Genomic DNA, 16,334 nt, shown 5'->3' with positions numbered 1-16,334 from the left:
TCTACTTACTTGTTTATAATAAGTAAATCTGATACAAAATAAATTCTTTCACATTGCGTAGCTTTGTTATAAAGGCCAGAGGTAAAAGGAAAAGAGATGAAACCAAATGCTCACTTACTGTGTCTGTTAATGCTCAAACTAGCGTTAGCATTGCAGCACAGCTCACTGCCACAGGAATGTAGAAAGGCAGAGGTTTTATATGACTGTAAGCTATTTATTCAAAGCTTATAATTGTCCCCGTTGTACCGTTTTTGACTTTGTCCACAGCGCGTCGTGGAATCATATACCATCTGCACATGTTTACAAAACCTTATAGAGTTCAATGCTCCATTACTGCTTCTCTAAACACATGGAAACATATTGGTAGAAAGATTAAATGTGCATGTGAGTAACACAATACATGTTTTTTTTATTTTATTTTTTTATATATATCCTGTGTATAAGCATACCCGGTTCAAATGTTAATCCTTGCACTGCCAAATTATACATCTAATCCTTCCCGCCAATGAGTTTGAGAAGCTAAAACTAAAACCTGCCTTGCATTCTAAAGTGTCTATCTACACTGCTCAAAAAAATAAAGGGAACACTCAAATAACACATCCTAGATCTGAATGAATGAAATATTCTCATTGAATACTTTGTTCTGTACAAAGTTGAATGTGCTGACAACAAAATCACACAAAAATCATCAATGGAAATCAAATTTATTAACCAATGGAGGCCTGGATTTGGAGCCACACACAAAATTAAAGTGAAATGTTCCCTTTATTTTTTGAGCAGTATACGTATTTTTAGTCCCATAGACTTAACCAACATGTTTTATATCATTTCCACATCCTGCACAATTTCCTCTAAAACGCCTTCATTTTTGTCAAGGATGTATTTATAGGCCAGCATTGTAACCCAAACCTTTGAATTCATGGAGCACAGACAACTCCTTAGGGCTTTTAACAGAAGGGAAGACTTTTTACATTACACATTATATAAGTGCACAAAAACATATGTTCTCATACTCTTTACTCCCCACCGCCTAAGGGGAATCAGTAGATTATTCTGAAATCTACTGCTTATTTATTAAATAGTGGTTTGCTTGACACTACGTTCAGAAGAACAACTTGCATGAAATATTTCTAAGTTACTTGAGCAGCAAATTTAACGATTCCTTTTTGTCATAACGACCCTATGAGGTGCTTCTGACATAATGTCTTGTTCCTGTCTTGTATTTTGCGAAATGATTTGAAGTGTTTCATCCATAATGAAGCTAGTTGGAGATAGTCACCCTGTTTTGTCTTTCTAATGTCGCGTCATATTATCCCTCATCATGCCGTCCCTTTCAGACCGAGACTCATGATGCAATAGAAGCTCACACAGTACAGCATGTTGCATAAGGTCATGTTACCCTGGAGCTACAGCATATTCTGTCCATAAAGAGTTATTTCACTCTGCTCAGTTAAACGGAGCCTTGCTAAGTCTTCGCCCCAGGCTAGCCCTGCGTCATGCATGTGGGAAACAAAAATATGCAAGTTTTTCCGTCTCTTGTCTGTCTGGGACCTGAGGCAAAAGGATGGATACATTCTTGACAAGGAATAGGAAGACAGGTGGTTATAGTTTCAGGAAACTTTGTCCTCATTTTCCCTCTCATCACCAATTTTACTCGTTTTATTGGGCTTAAGGGTGGTGGGCAAAATGCGTAAACTGCATTTCCATGCCTGATACAAGTCAGAAGGTCGTGAGATCTGGCAAGAGAGTGAGGAAGCATTTCTTAAGTGGAGTACACATACATACTAGATTTTGCTCGCACTTCTGTCAAACTCTTGGTCCCCTGGGCCAACAGCAAAAGTTCCCAAACTTCACTTTGGGCAGAAACTATGCTCAAGGCCAATCTTCTGTGCTTGTTTGTTTGCGAATCCAGTTAATTAAAAAAAATATATATATATTTAATCAACTCTGACTCGCATCCTTATTTTCTTAAATGCCACTTAACAGCCGAAAACTGCAAATTACTTCTGTATCAGAGCCCACATTCAGCTGGGTTGCTAATCTACAACTTGTGGTGCTTTTCCCTTCACACGACAATCTTTTGATGAAACATTATGTAAGCCCTCAGTCAGAAAAGGCCTTCTTTATTAAAAGTACTGCATTTGGCTTGGGTGAGAATCTGCTCGACTGCACAACACCGAGCCACTAAATGCATTCTCCTGCCATTGAGTTTTCTCATTCATGAATAAAGTCATCGGACTTTGACAAACACGCGGCACATCGCTTGTTGCAGCTGAGCTTTTGTTAGCCTGCGCCGTCAACTTTCACTTCAAAAAAGAAGAAATAATAGCAAGACTGAAATAGCCATCTAAGTGAGTTCATTCATTGTACGCCCTGAAGAGCAGCAACAAGCCACCAAGAAGTGTGCATTGACTTCTGTGGACTTACATAAGCACGCTTTATGTAAACGGCAACAATAACTGGTGTGGATTGACAGCTTTTAGACTGCTACTACCACTCAGCTTCAACAAACACTTGAAATCATGCAACATATGTAGTTTTTGCAGTAAGAAAAATATAACTTGACAATTTAAAACTTTCACCTATAACTTGACTCCACGTTGGAGGTCTCCGGGTTTCCACAACCCTTCTTGTATGCTAACCTAATACAATCACGTGTCGTTTTTAGGGTTTACACGGCCTAAATCGGTAATTCGCTATAGTGAACTGAAGGTTATTTGTGTGGAAAAGACATGATTTCTGTTATAAGTCAATATCAACCATACATGTAAATTAAAACAGATTCTCAAATAACACACTGAACTACTAGATGCCGTTATGTGTCTAAGCAATGCCTAAGTCAGTATTTTATGTAGATCTGACTTTATTACAAAGTAGAAAAGAGAGGAATGTCTAAAATTCATATCTAAAATTTAGTTGTGAAACTGTAAAACACTTCATAACTGAAATACAAAAAAACTTCAGTGACAAGACATTCACAGTTCCCACTAAAATGATCTACACTGTTTGTAAAGACCTAAACCTTGAAATACATGTATGTTAAAGTACAAAAAATTTTAAATTTAAATTGAGGAGGGGGTGGGGGGAAATACCCTATTAAGAAATAATTTGCACCCTTAATTTAAATAGAAATACAATGTTTTTAAATTTCTAAAAATTTTAACTAGTAATCAGCTGTGGGGTGTTGAATGAATGATCAAATAAAGGCTTCATATCTACTGAAGAAGTAGAGTTTCAGTTATACAAGGATAACTTTTACTAGGTATAATATCTTGCAACTATTAATGTTTTTTATAGTATCAGGTGTGATGAATAAGTTCATTCTTACCGATGAACCTTTTTTTTTTCTTTGATCTGATAGAAACCCTTTAAACTTTATTTGATCAATTTGGTCATCAAACATCTGATCTCAAATATGTAGTGGTTTGAAAGTTCCAAGCTCACAATTGTAATTATATTTCAGTATTTTGGGGGGAAAAGTGGGATTATAAAATGAATGAGTACTACAGAAGGCAAGTTTTAGGTTGTAATCTGCATATTTGTATTGGCAAACAAGACACTTTTATTTTAAATGTCACCTTACTCTTTTGCAAAAACATAATTTTTGCAAAAGAAAAACCAAGGGTATACCTGAATTCCCTGCAAGAAAAGCAGAAATGATGACGGCTACTGTCAGCTTTACTGAACAATAAAGCCTTTATTTTTTTGTCTTTCCATAGTTCAAGTTTGTCAGCGCCACCCAGTGAAAAGGTGGCAAACAGAGTGAAGGAGTAAGAGGTAGAGCAAGTGTTCCATTCTTACTGTGATCAGTGTAAAAAAAAAAAGAAAAAAAAAAAGATTTTTATATATAAGGGATTGGCCATTTAAAGGAGGCCAACTGGAAAGGAATTGGAGGGGGAGTTAAAGAACAGCAGCTTCCAAAGTGTTGCTAGCTTTCCCTTATGCTTAAAACAGAGAGACGAAGCACAGACCGCTGTTGTCCTTTCACTGGTTTCTGCAGATTCTGAGAAGCAAAACTGCCTTTGCATAGTATGTATGATCTGACAGAAATAACTAACACCTTCCAAACAAGGCAATCTCTGCATACTGTAGAAGAAAACACAGAAAACCTGAGCAGTGGAGTTCGACAGCACATCAGTCCTAAAATATGTATATTTAGCTGGCCTTATGAGTACGGTCTGTGTGTATCCATCACACTGCATTCAAACTAATACCAACGATTACCATTCAGCTACACTGTGACAGTTTTGGACAGTGTCATGTTACATTAAAAAAAAGGAAATAATATTTACATCTTCAGCATATAAATTACTTCCCTAACACACCGTCTCTGTAAGGCATAATAAGCTCTTTGAAACAATCAAAAACACAAAAAACACACAAGTGCCTCTTCCAAAAAGACTACAGAAACATGGGCACAGGCAGAGAAAACGTTGAAATATTGATTAAATAAAATCCAAACCAGAACAAGTAGAAACAAAATAAAAACTAATAATGCAGTTTTTTGTTTTTTTTTTCATTAGAACAACTTGCGAAATGGCACGTAGAAGGAGATAAAGCTTTAAGCTTGATTATGCAAACCCTGAATACTTCCAGGTAGTAACAATCACAACACTGGAGCTGACTCTTTGATACTCGAGAAAGACGAAGAATACAGAGTGGTCACAGCCTCTGATAGAAGTTGATATGGGATGCTTTACATTCACACCATCGGGTGCTCCAGGAATGACTCGGCCTGCCCAGAAGGTGACCCTCTGACATTTTTATTCAGTTTTTAACTTGGCCCCAGAGCCTCCCACAGGCTGCAGCCCTTGCTCTGACCAATCACATCATGGCAGAAGTGGATCACACAAGGTAGGGTCGAGTCCCGTAGTATTCACACTTATCAATCACAAAGAGTATCAAAAACAAAAAAATGGAAAAAAAAGGAAAAGAAAATCTGTATTATGAGGAAGAATAACAAATACGCAAATACAGCTTTCAGCACACAGCAACATACAGGTTAACTGTTGGTTTTGCATATGAAATTCATCAACAACATTTCACAAACATATAATGGGCTGGCTCTGTCATTCTGAAAAGAGAGATGGAGGGTGGGGGCAAATAAAAAAATAGGATTAAAACAGCTAATTTGATTAAGTTCATATTTTGTCAGGTGGGAGAGCTGCTCACACAGGAAGCCTAGAGGAGTGAATGGAACCTCTCCAGTTGACCATAAAAGTTCACGTTACCACCGCTCTCCCTGTCCAGAGCTGCTGTCAGTCTTTGAGTTACCCTCCCATCCTGTGGGTGAACGAGAGTCCATCATTCCAGTGAGGTTTTTTTTTCTTCTTTACTTATTTAAAAAAAAAAAAAAGGAGCAGGTGGGGCCATTGGTTCTTCTGATGACAGGTCCCGCCCAGGTTGACGAGGTGGAGCCTGGAGTGAGCCCATCAATCATCCAGGATGACCTTGACGAAGCTGGCCACATCTGTCTCTTTAGCGTCATGGAGGGTGAAAAACAGGTGCTTCTGCAGAAGAATAAAGGGTTAGGAAATGAGGCAGGACTTAATGTTTTATTTTGCTAACAGACACTGTGAAATACAAAATGTTTTCTTGGTGGGTTAATGGGAAAAGTCTGACCTCTTGTGGGCAAAAACAAGGAAGACACCGAAGACCAGATAGTGACTGTGCTGTATTTATAACAAGCAAAATAAAAATATACCAACCATCAATTCTGTGTAGGCTGGCCTTTCATCTGGCTTCTTGCTTAAGCTGTAAGACAGGAAAATTATTTTCAAACTATAAAATGTAACAATTTATTTGTACATTACGTTTTAAATGAGAAACATCTTAAAAACGCAGATACAAACAAAAATAAGCGTTGAAACCTGAATTTCTTCAATTTATCACAGAGCAAACACTGACCCCTGCTGGGCCTCTCAGTCTTTACGTTCTCTATTAAACTACAAAAGAGAAATGAGTGCGGTCACGACTGGCGGCGTGAAGCTCACCACTGCGAGATGAAGTCTACAAACTCAGGGGAGAAGCGGTCTGCAGGCAGCTGTGGAGACGGCTCGTCCACCACCTGCTTGAGCTGCTGGAACGGGGTGCCCCATGAGTCGTAGGGGAATTTTAAAATGGCCAGCTCGATCTGGGAAATGGAGGCAAGAAGAAATCTGCTTCAAGTTTCTGATGAATTTCAGGGCTGTATGACATGCTGTAAAGCCAAGTTTTTTGTGAATGAGTCAATAATGTTTATTGTAATCCGAGACCAAAACTATTTCAGGTGACTTGAGACTAAATGTTTCTGGTCAATGTCACTTCAATGGTGTTTTTGCATATTAAGTAAATATGTTTTATGCGTTTTGAACTGGTTCAGCAAGATTTTTTGGGGATTATTTACAGAGAATATGAAATATATTAATGCATGTTTTAAAGCAAAAGCTTTATATAGCAAATGGGGTAGAAGTCATCAAAAAAATGACAAAGCAGGAGTCCTATCGAACTGTAAGCCATGTATTAAGGACAGCAACACAAAAAAGTCATTTATTTTCAGTAATGATTCACCATTACTGAATTGTCAACAAACCTTCAAGTATGGAGAGCTTTGTGCAGTACAGCGTCTAGCTAAAGTATTCATACTCTTAAAATTTTTTTAAGTATTTTAATGGGATTTTTTCCTTCTACTTTTCAGATATGTGATGCTCTATAGTGGTATGTTACAAAAAAAGTTTGTGGTTGCAATATAACAAATAAAAAAAAAAAAATTCAAATGGTATGGGCACTTTTTCAAGGCACGATTTATTATGACATACTAAGCAATATATTTTGAGAGCAAGAATATACAGGGTGTATATATATATATATATATATATATATATATATATATATATATAAACAACATTTGGTTAATATCGTATCACATTGTACTGGATGTAATTAGATGAGGCTTTTCAAAGCTTGAAAACTCACCATGGTGATGCCCAGACTCCAGATGTCTGATTTGACACTGTAGCCCTGCTGGTTGAGGTCAGGGTTGATCCTCTCAGGCTGAAAATATAGCAAAAATGTTTTTTGTTTTTTTTTCTCATATTGAAGCTACCTTTGTATTTTGATACGAGTTATACATTTTAACAATTTAGCATTTAGGAAGTATTGCGACACTAGACCAATAGGTGATGTCCAATTCATTCCTACTCCTCAAGCCTCTCCATCTCTTACCGCCATGTAGGGCTTGCAGCCTGCGTCCATCGTTTTGGCCACAGAATCCACCAGGTGGCCACTGATGCCAAAGTCGCACATTTTCACTTGGCCCTGAGCGTTGATCAGGACATTGGAGGGCTTCACATCTGGAAGTAGATGTTGAGAACATAAGAAAGTTGACAAATGATGGAGCACCTTGGGGCTGCAAACTGTTATTGTTGATAGTCAGATCTTCATTTTGCTTACCTCTGTGAATCACTGAGAGGTTATGGTGCAGATGCTCTAATGCCTTGACAATCTGTGGAGTAATTTTATAAAAGGAAATGCTGAGATTTCTGCTAATTTTGTGAAGCATATTTATTCAGGTGGAATGGGGTTTTGAAAGGACAAACATACTGCTACTGTGATCTTGCCCAAGATGTCTTCGGGAATTGTTTGGCCTTTTTGAAAAACCTTTTTATAGAACTTATCCAAAGACGTGTCCATCAATTCCATGCAGATCCAAACATCTCCCTGAAAAATATTCGAGTTAATAAACTTCCATTACCAAATATCCTTGGAATATTTACTTAATATCTGGTAATAGGTGTTACCTCTCTAAAAAGGGCACCGTAGAAAGTCACAGTATAGAAGCAGTCCACTGTTCTCATGGAAATATCCAGGTCCATCAGAAGCCTCTTCTGCTCCAGACTATTAACTGTGGCGCGAATCCTCTGAGGACACAAGCAGCACAAACTTTACTACAAGATTTCAAAACCTGCATTTATAGCTCTACATTAGCCCATACAAGTCTGAAATCTGATGATTTACGGTGTTTCAAAAGCAAGTAAATAAAAGGAAAATAAATCGAGCAGTTTCCTTGTCTACCTTGACCGCCATGATCACACCACTGGGGACGTGTTTCATCTTGTCCACCACTCCGTAGGCACCCCTTCCCAGCTCTTCAATTGGCTCCAAGTCATCTGCTTCCACCACAAAGTTCTATATGGAGGAGTCAGCACAATGTTACAACGCCACATGTTCAACACAGAAAGCAAACAAAAGAGAAGGATGTTGGAAAATGCAACTTTACCTGATCTCCAATTGTGACACAAGCTCTAGAGTCAAGGTCTCGAGGGGGCCTGCAGACAGAAAACGGCAAAATATGAAATAAATTACCGACTATCTGCTGCCTCCGACCATATTAAATTTGAGAACTATACGGTGTTTTTCAAAAGTATTAGCCCCCACTTGCACAAAATAAGAAATATTTACAGTTCAACACCTTTTTCTTATCCCTCTGTTCTTTGATAAATACCCTAAAGTGTGTCCACAAACACAGATTTTGATTCAAATCACTAAAATGTGACTGACTGCACAGTCAGAGTGCTGGACTTGCAAGGACATCCAATAAAATTTCACTTTTATTGGAAGTGTCTTGGTAACTCTGCAGTTCTGCCATAATCTCTCCATTTTCAGAGAATGGGTCAAACAGAACTGTTGAGCTTTTCCACAGTTCTGGTGTTGCTGGTGTAAAGAAAAGGGCCTTACGCTGTAGCTTGAGGGGGCAGTGGTGAAAATGCTCCTATGGGCAGCTTCGGCCCCGGATTCTTCTTCCTACCTTAAAAAGACACAAAAGGTAAAGGAAACATTATAATCTCAGCACTAACATAAATGTTTAATAATTAACCAAGCCAAAAGTAGCAAAAGTCTCCCATAAGCTGGCTATTTACAAACCCTGGCTAACTAATAAAAAAGCTTCTCAAACCTTTTATTTACAAAGCCTTAAAACCCACGTCACTCCAAACTGATTTTTTTTCCTCAACAGAATGAGTCTTGGTATTTGTCTCAAAAGGGTACAGTTACAGGTATCAAGGGATATTGACTTTTACAACATTAGGTTAAAAAATATAAACATTTGCCATCATACCATTGTGCAAATTAAAGCCATTAAGAGGAGTTGTTGGAGAAAACCTGGAGCAAATTGAAATGTGGCATTGTTCCAGTTAGAGAGAGCTACTACACTTCTCTCTCAAATCAACTGGAAATATTTCCAGAGGTGAAAAATACTATTAAGTGAAGCCATTTTATTATAACAGTTACTGCTATAAGCAACATGCATTATCCGTTAAGAAGCAGACTACCGAAAGCCTATCTGAGCTGATAGCCCAACAAATTAACTGGCTAATACCAGTCAGTTATATTCATGTTACTCTCCAAAAAGCAGAACAGGAAAAAGATATTAAATGTTGCACAAGAAAAGAATCAAAAACAGGTGTTTGCTTTTTTTTTTTACCATGTGCCAAAATATGAAACAATGAATAATAATATTATTACATTGTCTAGCAGCGTTGCATGCTTTTCACTTTATAAAAACAATTACTGTTTTACATCAAACTGCAAATGTAGAGCTTAGAACCAGGCAATGCCTTGATCACTTATCCACACTAATGTAACCAGAAACAATGTCACTATATTCTTTTGGAGTTCTTCTGAAGTCACAGTTACATAAAATGTTCATTGGAATTGATGTGCTCTCCTATCTAAAAGGAAAGTCACTGTCAGCTTTTGTGAAGTAAAAGGCAGGTAGGCGAAAGGGAACCATGCCTTCCTCTCTTACAAGCTTTTTTTTTATTCAAGTAAAAAAAGTAATTCTGCTTTGTTTTTTTCCTTCATCATCCTTCATTTTATCGTTCTCTTTTCACACGTTTCACAACAATACACCCTTTTTAATGTTTGTTAAGCACTGTAAGTTAATGTGAGCGGCTTTGAGACTTTCCTGTGCTAAATGAGTGATAGCAATCCATTCATAAACACCGTTTACCAGAAGCCTGTGGGACTTCCCAAAAGTGAACGCGAGTCTCCGCCAGGATGACACAGCTACTCAGCCTGCAGGCAGCCCGTCAGGAAGAAAGCCACAAGTTTCCTTGACACTAATTATCTGTTTAGTGTGCTTCTCCCCAATGGGGAAATCTGAACAGATTGCATCATTTTAACACAAACGGCTCATTTAAAAAAAAAAATAAAATTAAACCAGGCTCATTGCTACACACACACACACACACACACACACACACACACGCTTGATAAGAGTGTGCATTTCTTCTCAGAAAAGCATGAAGCTTTACATTTAGGACCTGCCGTCTAAAGTCAAACTAATGCACAACTGTAATTGTGATTATTGTAGAACTGCATTTCCCATTGACTAAGTGACAGCACATTGCTTTGGAGGAAGTATGTGTGGGTAAACCCCTGCTTACTACAATAAGCTGGAAGGGAAGTGATTTTTTTTCTTTTCACAAATTCTAGATATCTCAAACCACCAATGAAACCTAGACACATCCGTTTTGTGTTGGAAGCCTAAAATAAGTACACAGTGTCCGGACAGACTACGGTAAGTTTCATTTGGAAGAGAGAAAGAGAGAGAGAGAGTGTTATTTACTCACACATGCTTAGGCAAAAATAGATTTTACATTTCCTCTGTGTGGGATTAAAGCAAGAGCAGTCAAAGGCTCCAGAAGACCTGAACAACAAACGGATTTTTGCACATGCAATTCAAAATTAAAATACTATGAAGATATGGCGAGGATTTTGATAACTTTTTTCCACAAGACTACTAAATGTTTCAATGCATTTACTATAAACTCTAAATACCTACTTGCCTACTGTAAAATATTAATGGCCTAGAAACAGTATCTCTTCTAAGGCAGCAACCTCAGCACCAGGCGTGTCGAGGAAACAGTCAGCCGAAGCTGTGGATAGGGATATGACTAACAGCCGATTCAAATGGACATCCGCTCAAAACAACTGTCAGGACCCTTTGGGAAAAATTATGTCACTTCACTTGGCTTGCATGCAGTCCTATAGGGGCAAACTGAGGCCAAGCTCACTGCAGTTTTCTGCTGGAAGAACTCAGCTCTATAAACCCGAGCCACACAGTTAGAGATGCTCCAATCAAGCATTTTTGAGTTCAGATCCGACTCAAATCTCTTGATTTAAAAATCTGACAAATGCTTTTAGTATTGGTGTTCTTGCAGTGAGTATCAGCAGCTTGTAGACGATCCAAAGACAGCAGCTTTTCTGCAACAAGCTCCAAGTGTATGCTTGAATTGCAAGTCAGCTGACAAAAGAAATTGGCTATAGCTGTATTGTTTATTGTTATTGTGGTGGGAGGGGTGAGATACCGACATGAGAATTTATAGAATTGTTACCTTGGATGTCCAAAATATTTTTCCACAATTAGTCTGTTACTCATCAATGATGCATTTACAATTTGAAATTTGATCGAATGCAATTATTGGATCCTTTTCAGCAGCACAGTTGCAGTACTGAGTGTAACGGTCGCAGTAAGATGCCTTTGCTGGTAATGGAAATGTTTTATTTTTAGAGTAGAATTTGTTACTATGAGGGTTTTAGATGGATGCAGTTGCAAATTTATAGCTAAAATGCAGCAATGTTTTTTAATCATTTGGAAATGGTCAGTTTAATCATAATCACAAATACAAAGAATGCTTTGGATAAATCTGCAGACCACATTGTTCTTCCCTGATGTTAGTTGTATCACAGAGATTTTGCAACACTTTTTTGGATGAAGGCCAAAAATTAAAACAGCAAAAAATTTATCAAAAAAAAAAAAACCTTCAGAAGTACAGAGCAATGCTACCTAAAGGATTTCTGCAAGTTTCAGTCAGTTAAATTAAGACTTTGTTAAGATTGTATGATCATCAACATCTAAATTTAAGACAGACAAGGATTATAAAAAATATAATTTAAAGTTAATTAACCTAATAATTTATTGTACTCATAGTTAATACGTAATGTTAGAGGGAACGACAAGAGACAGTTTCAGGGTCTGAACTCATTCTAGGGTTTGCAGAGAAGGGTGAATTTCCAGTGGTCACCAGTCACAGGACATGGCAACGCTCATACACACAACAAACAACCAATCACACACCAACTCGAACCTAAAGGCAATTTGATGGGACCACACAATCCCATATGGATGTCCTTGGACTGTGGGAGGAAGCCTAAGACCCAGAACAACCCATGCATGTAAGAGAGCATGCAAACTCCATGCAAAAAGGCCCTGCTAGATTTAAACCCAAGATCTTCTGTATGCAAGACAGCGATGCAGACAAATTCATCATGCAGCCCAAATGAATATTAATACTTTTGACACTTTTCTTTCCTCGCCATTACAAGTTATCCCCTCTACAGTCCTAGCGCTTCAGCTTTTCAGCACTGATGCAGACATTTATGTCAGTTAGTCCATCCAGCTAGTCAAATTAAAAATATGCAAAGTATGAAATATAGATTTATTATTCACTGAAAATTCCAAGATTTTATTTCTTGTAAGTCTCATGATTATGGCTTGCATGTGTAAAAACTCACAAGTACAGCAGGTTTCACAATCATTGACAGAAGACAGTCATCGACACCCTCCTCCAGGAGGATAAGCCACAAATAGTCACTGATAAAGAAGCTGTTTTATTTTAATAGACTTATGTGTGAAAATATATTCATATAAAAAACACATTCACTGTGCAAGAAAATGTGTGACACAAAAGGTGCACCACCAACAGGGATGAAAACAGACTTCACATAATCATTTAGTAAAATTTATTCAGAAATTTGAGGGAGGAGAGGACTGAGACCAGAGCCAGTGCTTTAAGAGATGCTATAAATAGACAAATCCTTCACATGGCTACAAATGTAGCATCAGTTGTGTCAAGCTAGTCCTGAACCACAGATGTCAGAAGCCTCTAATCTGGGCTAAAGAGACAAACAACTGGACTGTTGTTCAGTTGGCTAAAGCCATCTTTTCTTCATTTGGAAATATGGAAGAATTGTGGAAAGGCACAGAATTCACATTGCTTAAAGTCCAGTGTAAAGTTTAAACAGTATTCCACAATTTTTAGAGTGCCATGACATCTGCTGGTGTTGGTCCACTGATTATGTCCATGCCACGCTGCACTGATGCAGTAATTAATTCATGTAAATGGAGCTCTGAAGTAGGATACGGTTGTTCAGTGATTGTATAGATGCAGATGCAAGTAGATGGCACTAAAAGTACAGCATGAAATTTTAACCACCATATGGCACTGAAAGTTCCTTGTGCAGCTCTACTTTTGGTATTAAAACCAACACAAGGAAGGCTTTGCTTTTCAAGATCTTTTTTGTCTTCACTACAAGTCCTCTCACCCAGCAGCTAATGGAAAGGAAGTAAACAATTAGCTAGATGTTGCTGAATTGTTCTGTTTTGTCTGCTTGACTTGTCACTAGTTTATCACAAGTATTGGACAGCAGGCATGGCAACAATCTATTTTTGGCAGGGCAACAAAAAAAACAAAAAAAAACCCCAGAAAAACAAAAGTAGTTTATCTCATTTTTTTCAGGCACTGGCCCAGAAAACACTAAGAAGCTCTCTGAACTTCATATGGAATTTCATATGTAAATGCAACAACTACAGCCACTTGTCCATTTCCTACTCTCCTGGAGGTTTCAGAATTATCTTACTATAGTTACTGTGTCAGTGATGTAATTTATTAGTTTTTTCTAATACTTGTTCAATTCTTAAGAGGTTTGCTTTTGAATGTTTCGTCAAAGTTGTGAAATCACCTTTTCATTTAATTAATCAAATTAAAAAGTCATTGAGATACTCATGGCACACTTATGAGCAGTATCTGATCTGCTCATAAAAAAAAAAGAATGAATGCTGGGTGCATTGTGTGTTCAGGCTGCAGACTGTAATTTATACCTGACAGGTAGGTAATGCAAAAGACATTGAGTATACTGACTGGTAAAGAGTGACACATGAATGACTACAACTACTGATGTGCTTTAAGTTTGTTTTTTTCTTAAAGTGATATATATTTGCTATATTGTCCACCGTAACCTGAGCCTAAATACTATTCCCATCTGATCTCATGCTAATACTGAATAGGAACAGGCTCGTCTCTACTCACCAGATACAATGGTCGCATGACATCAGCAACAGCTGTGGTAAGTTGATCAACCAACTCAACACATGACAGCAAATAATCATTTTCCAAAAAAAGGGATCTGAGTAACAGTAGTTCCTTGCAGGATGTAGGGTGGGGATGTGTTTAAAAAAAAAAAACAAAAAAAAACAGCTGACTTATAATTTTTTGAAATTCTCAGTAAACATAGGGAGTTGTATGGACAAGAGTGTGCATTCTTCTGAGTTTACTAAATGCTCAGTGGAAAATACCCAAAATACATACGTAATGTGAGCAAGAATTTCTGGATTGTACATGGGATCAAAGTGTCAATAGCTGTGAGGCGAGTCACCATCAGGAAGCACCAGCCTTAGAGCAGGTCCATATACAGACAGTGATGACTCATGCGCAGATAATCTTCCACACCACCCTATCAGGACAGTTCGGGAGAACCCAATCTCTAAGCATGCCTCAGCACTAACAGATCTCAAGGCTCTCAAAAGGAAAAAAAAAAAAGTCTGAATGAAACTAAACACTCTTAAACACGCAGAAAATGCACAGTAAAGACAGCAGCAGAACCCGTGTGACGATCAGAGTGCTTACAGCCAGTCAACTATCAACAAGTAGGGAAACAACGTTTGGTATTGGTGCTGCAAGCCTAAACCTGCCACGGCAGGCCGCTTTGACTGCTTGAGCGGCGCCCAGCGCGTGCAGCCCACCATGGTAACGCTGCTATGATTGTGTAACAGCACGAGCGCTGAACTTGAAATGTAAATTGACATCATTACAATCACGCTATGTGTGACGCAGAGGAAGAGCCTTGATTCTTTTTCCAAGGAGTGGTTTCTTTCTTTTTTGCTTGTTTGTTTGTTTGCTTATTTTTCTCATTGATTCCAGATTACCGTGAATGAAGAAAAAATAAAAATAAAAGTTGCTCCTTCATAAACACGAGGCTAAAATATATGTACGCCGAACAAAATGTGCAAAAAAAGCACAAAAACACCTGTGGTCCTACTAAGCATCAAAGAGAGAGCGTAGAGATTTCCAGCTAAATTTGCTTCACATTTCAAGTTGAACAAAACACTCTATGATATTTAGCTAACTTCAACAGAGCAACTTTAGCCAGACAAATAATAAAACTATCCATTAACAAGTCAGGGATAGCAAACATTGGTAACATTTAGCAGCAGGATATCTGAAGACTTTGTGTACTGATTAAAAAAAGAAAGCAGGAAAGACATGTTGGCTAGCTAGCCTTCCACCTGGCAAGGTTACATTACACAAAGCTAGCTAAAGTTCTTCCTCCTCTTCCAGCAAGGCGGAGGACAAAAATACGCGCAGCTGCTTGCAAAACAATACAAAAAAGAGCCTTACCTGCTTTAGATAGAGACATTTCCCCTTTGCTTTGATGAGGGGGAAGGGAAGCACAAAGACTTTTGCCTTTTTCTCTACTCCCTCCCTCCCTGCATCTACTCTTGTACCCGCTCAGGAACGCTGCTTCGAGGGTGCAAAGATCTAGCAGCGATTAAAAAAAAAAAAAGAAAGTAGGCAATTTGCCTTAGTGCAAGTCTAGTGCGCCAATGACTTGCTCAAAGAACGACTAGCAGCAAGGTGCACAACTTTAAACTTTGAAAAAGCTGAGCAGTTCGACTTAGTTTGCTAACAAAACCTTCGCCGGGGTGGCCAAAGTCTGACAGCTGAGGGTTCCAACGACGTGATGACGTCTTTCCTGTCAGGTGCTACGCCTCATGGGAGGTGAAGTTTCCGTGCTGTAAAATAACCAACCTCGAGTTTTGAAACTGGAGGGTGAATATAAAACTTTTAACAGACCCTGTATAGGGTCATTAATCTATTCAGCTACAACATACTTTACCCCACAAATAATAACATTTTTAAATTAGTATTTTTAAAGATGAACTGGTTTGTCTCACAAATTATTACTTTAGTATATCAGCTGTACTTACAGGTGGTTTGCTGAAAAACAAAACTGAACCTCTATGACAATTGTTTTGTCTCTTTTTTTTAACTTTACGTTTTACTTTGGAACATTTTTAAATATACATAAACAAATGAATAAAGGCTTACTCTTAAAACATATTTTGTAGCAGTAATACGGAAAGATGTAATTGGTAAATATGAATGTGGTAATACACTTGTTAACTGTTCAACCAACCCATAGAGTTTAAGAAGCAGAAAAAAAATCATGACAAA

General features: G+C 38.0%; 1 protein-coding gene across 1 annotated transcript; it reads right to left on the bottom strand.

The window, feature by feature from the left end:
* Positions 1-3,677: 3,677 nt before the first annotated feature.
* LOC103140939 (dual specificity mitogen-activated protein kinase kinase 6-like) lies at positions 3,678-15,857 on the bottom strand. Its single transcript, XM_007556312.1, has 12 exons — positions 15,498-15,857; positions 8,716-8,785; positions 8,258-8,306; positions 8,053-8,166; positions 7,779-7,898; positions 7,582-7,698; positions 7,432-7,483; positions 7,204-7,331; positions 6,955-7,032; positions 5,994-6,133; positions 5,709-5,754; positions 3,678-5,510 (listed from the first exon to the last, which is right to left on the bottom strand). Exons 1-12 carry the CDS (start codon positions 15,514-15,516, stop codon positions 5,433-5,435), a joined length of 1,011 nt encoding a protein of 336 aa, XP_007556374.1. The 5' UTR covers positions 15,517-15,857; the 3' UTR covers positions 3,678-5,432.
* Between the last annotated feature and the right edge of the window lie 477 nt (positions 15,858-16,334).

Source organism: Poecilia formosa, unplaced genomic scaffold (genome assembly GCF_000485575.1).
Source record: "Poecilia formosa unplaced genomic scaffold, Poecilia_formosa-5.1.2 Scaffold78, whole genome shotgun sequence".
NCBI classification, from domain to species: domain Eukaryota; kingdom Metazoa; phylum Chordata; class Actinopteri; order Cyprinodontiformes; family Poeciliidae; genus Poecilia; species Poecilia formosa.
This window is presented reverse-complemented; position numbering and strand designations above follow the sequence as displayed.

Coding starts and splice junctions, on each gene's coding strand:
- LOC103140939 (XM_007556312.1), bottom strand. Junction 7,699..7,778: donor ACGGTGCCCTTTTTAGAGAG/GTAACACCTATT, acceptor AATATTTTTCAG/GGAGATGTTTGGATCTGCAT. Junction 5,511..5,708: donor CAGCCTACACAGAATTGATG/GTTGGTATATTT, acceptor ATTCTTCTGCAG/AAGCACCTGTTTTTCACCCT.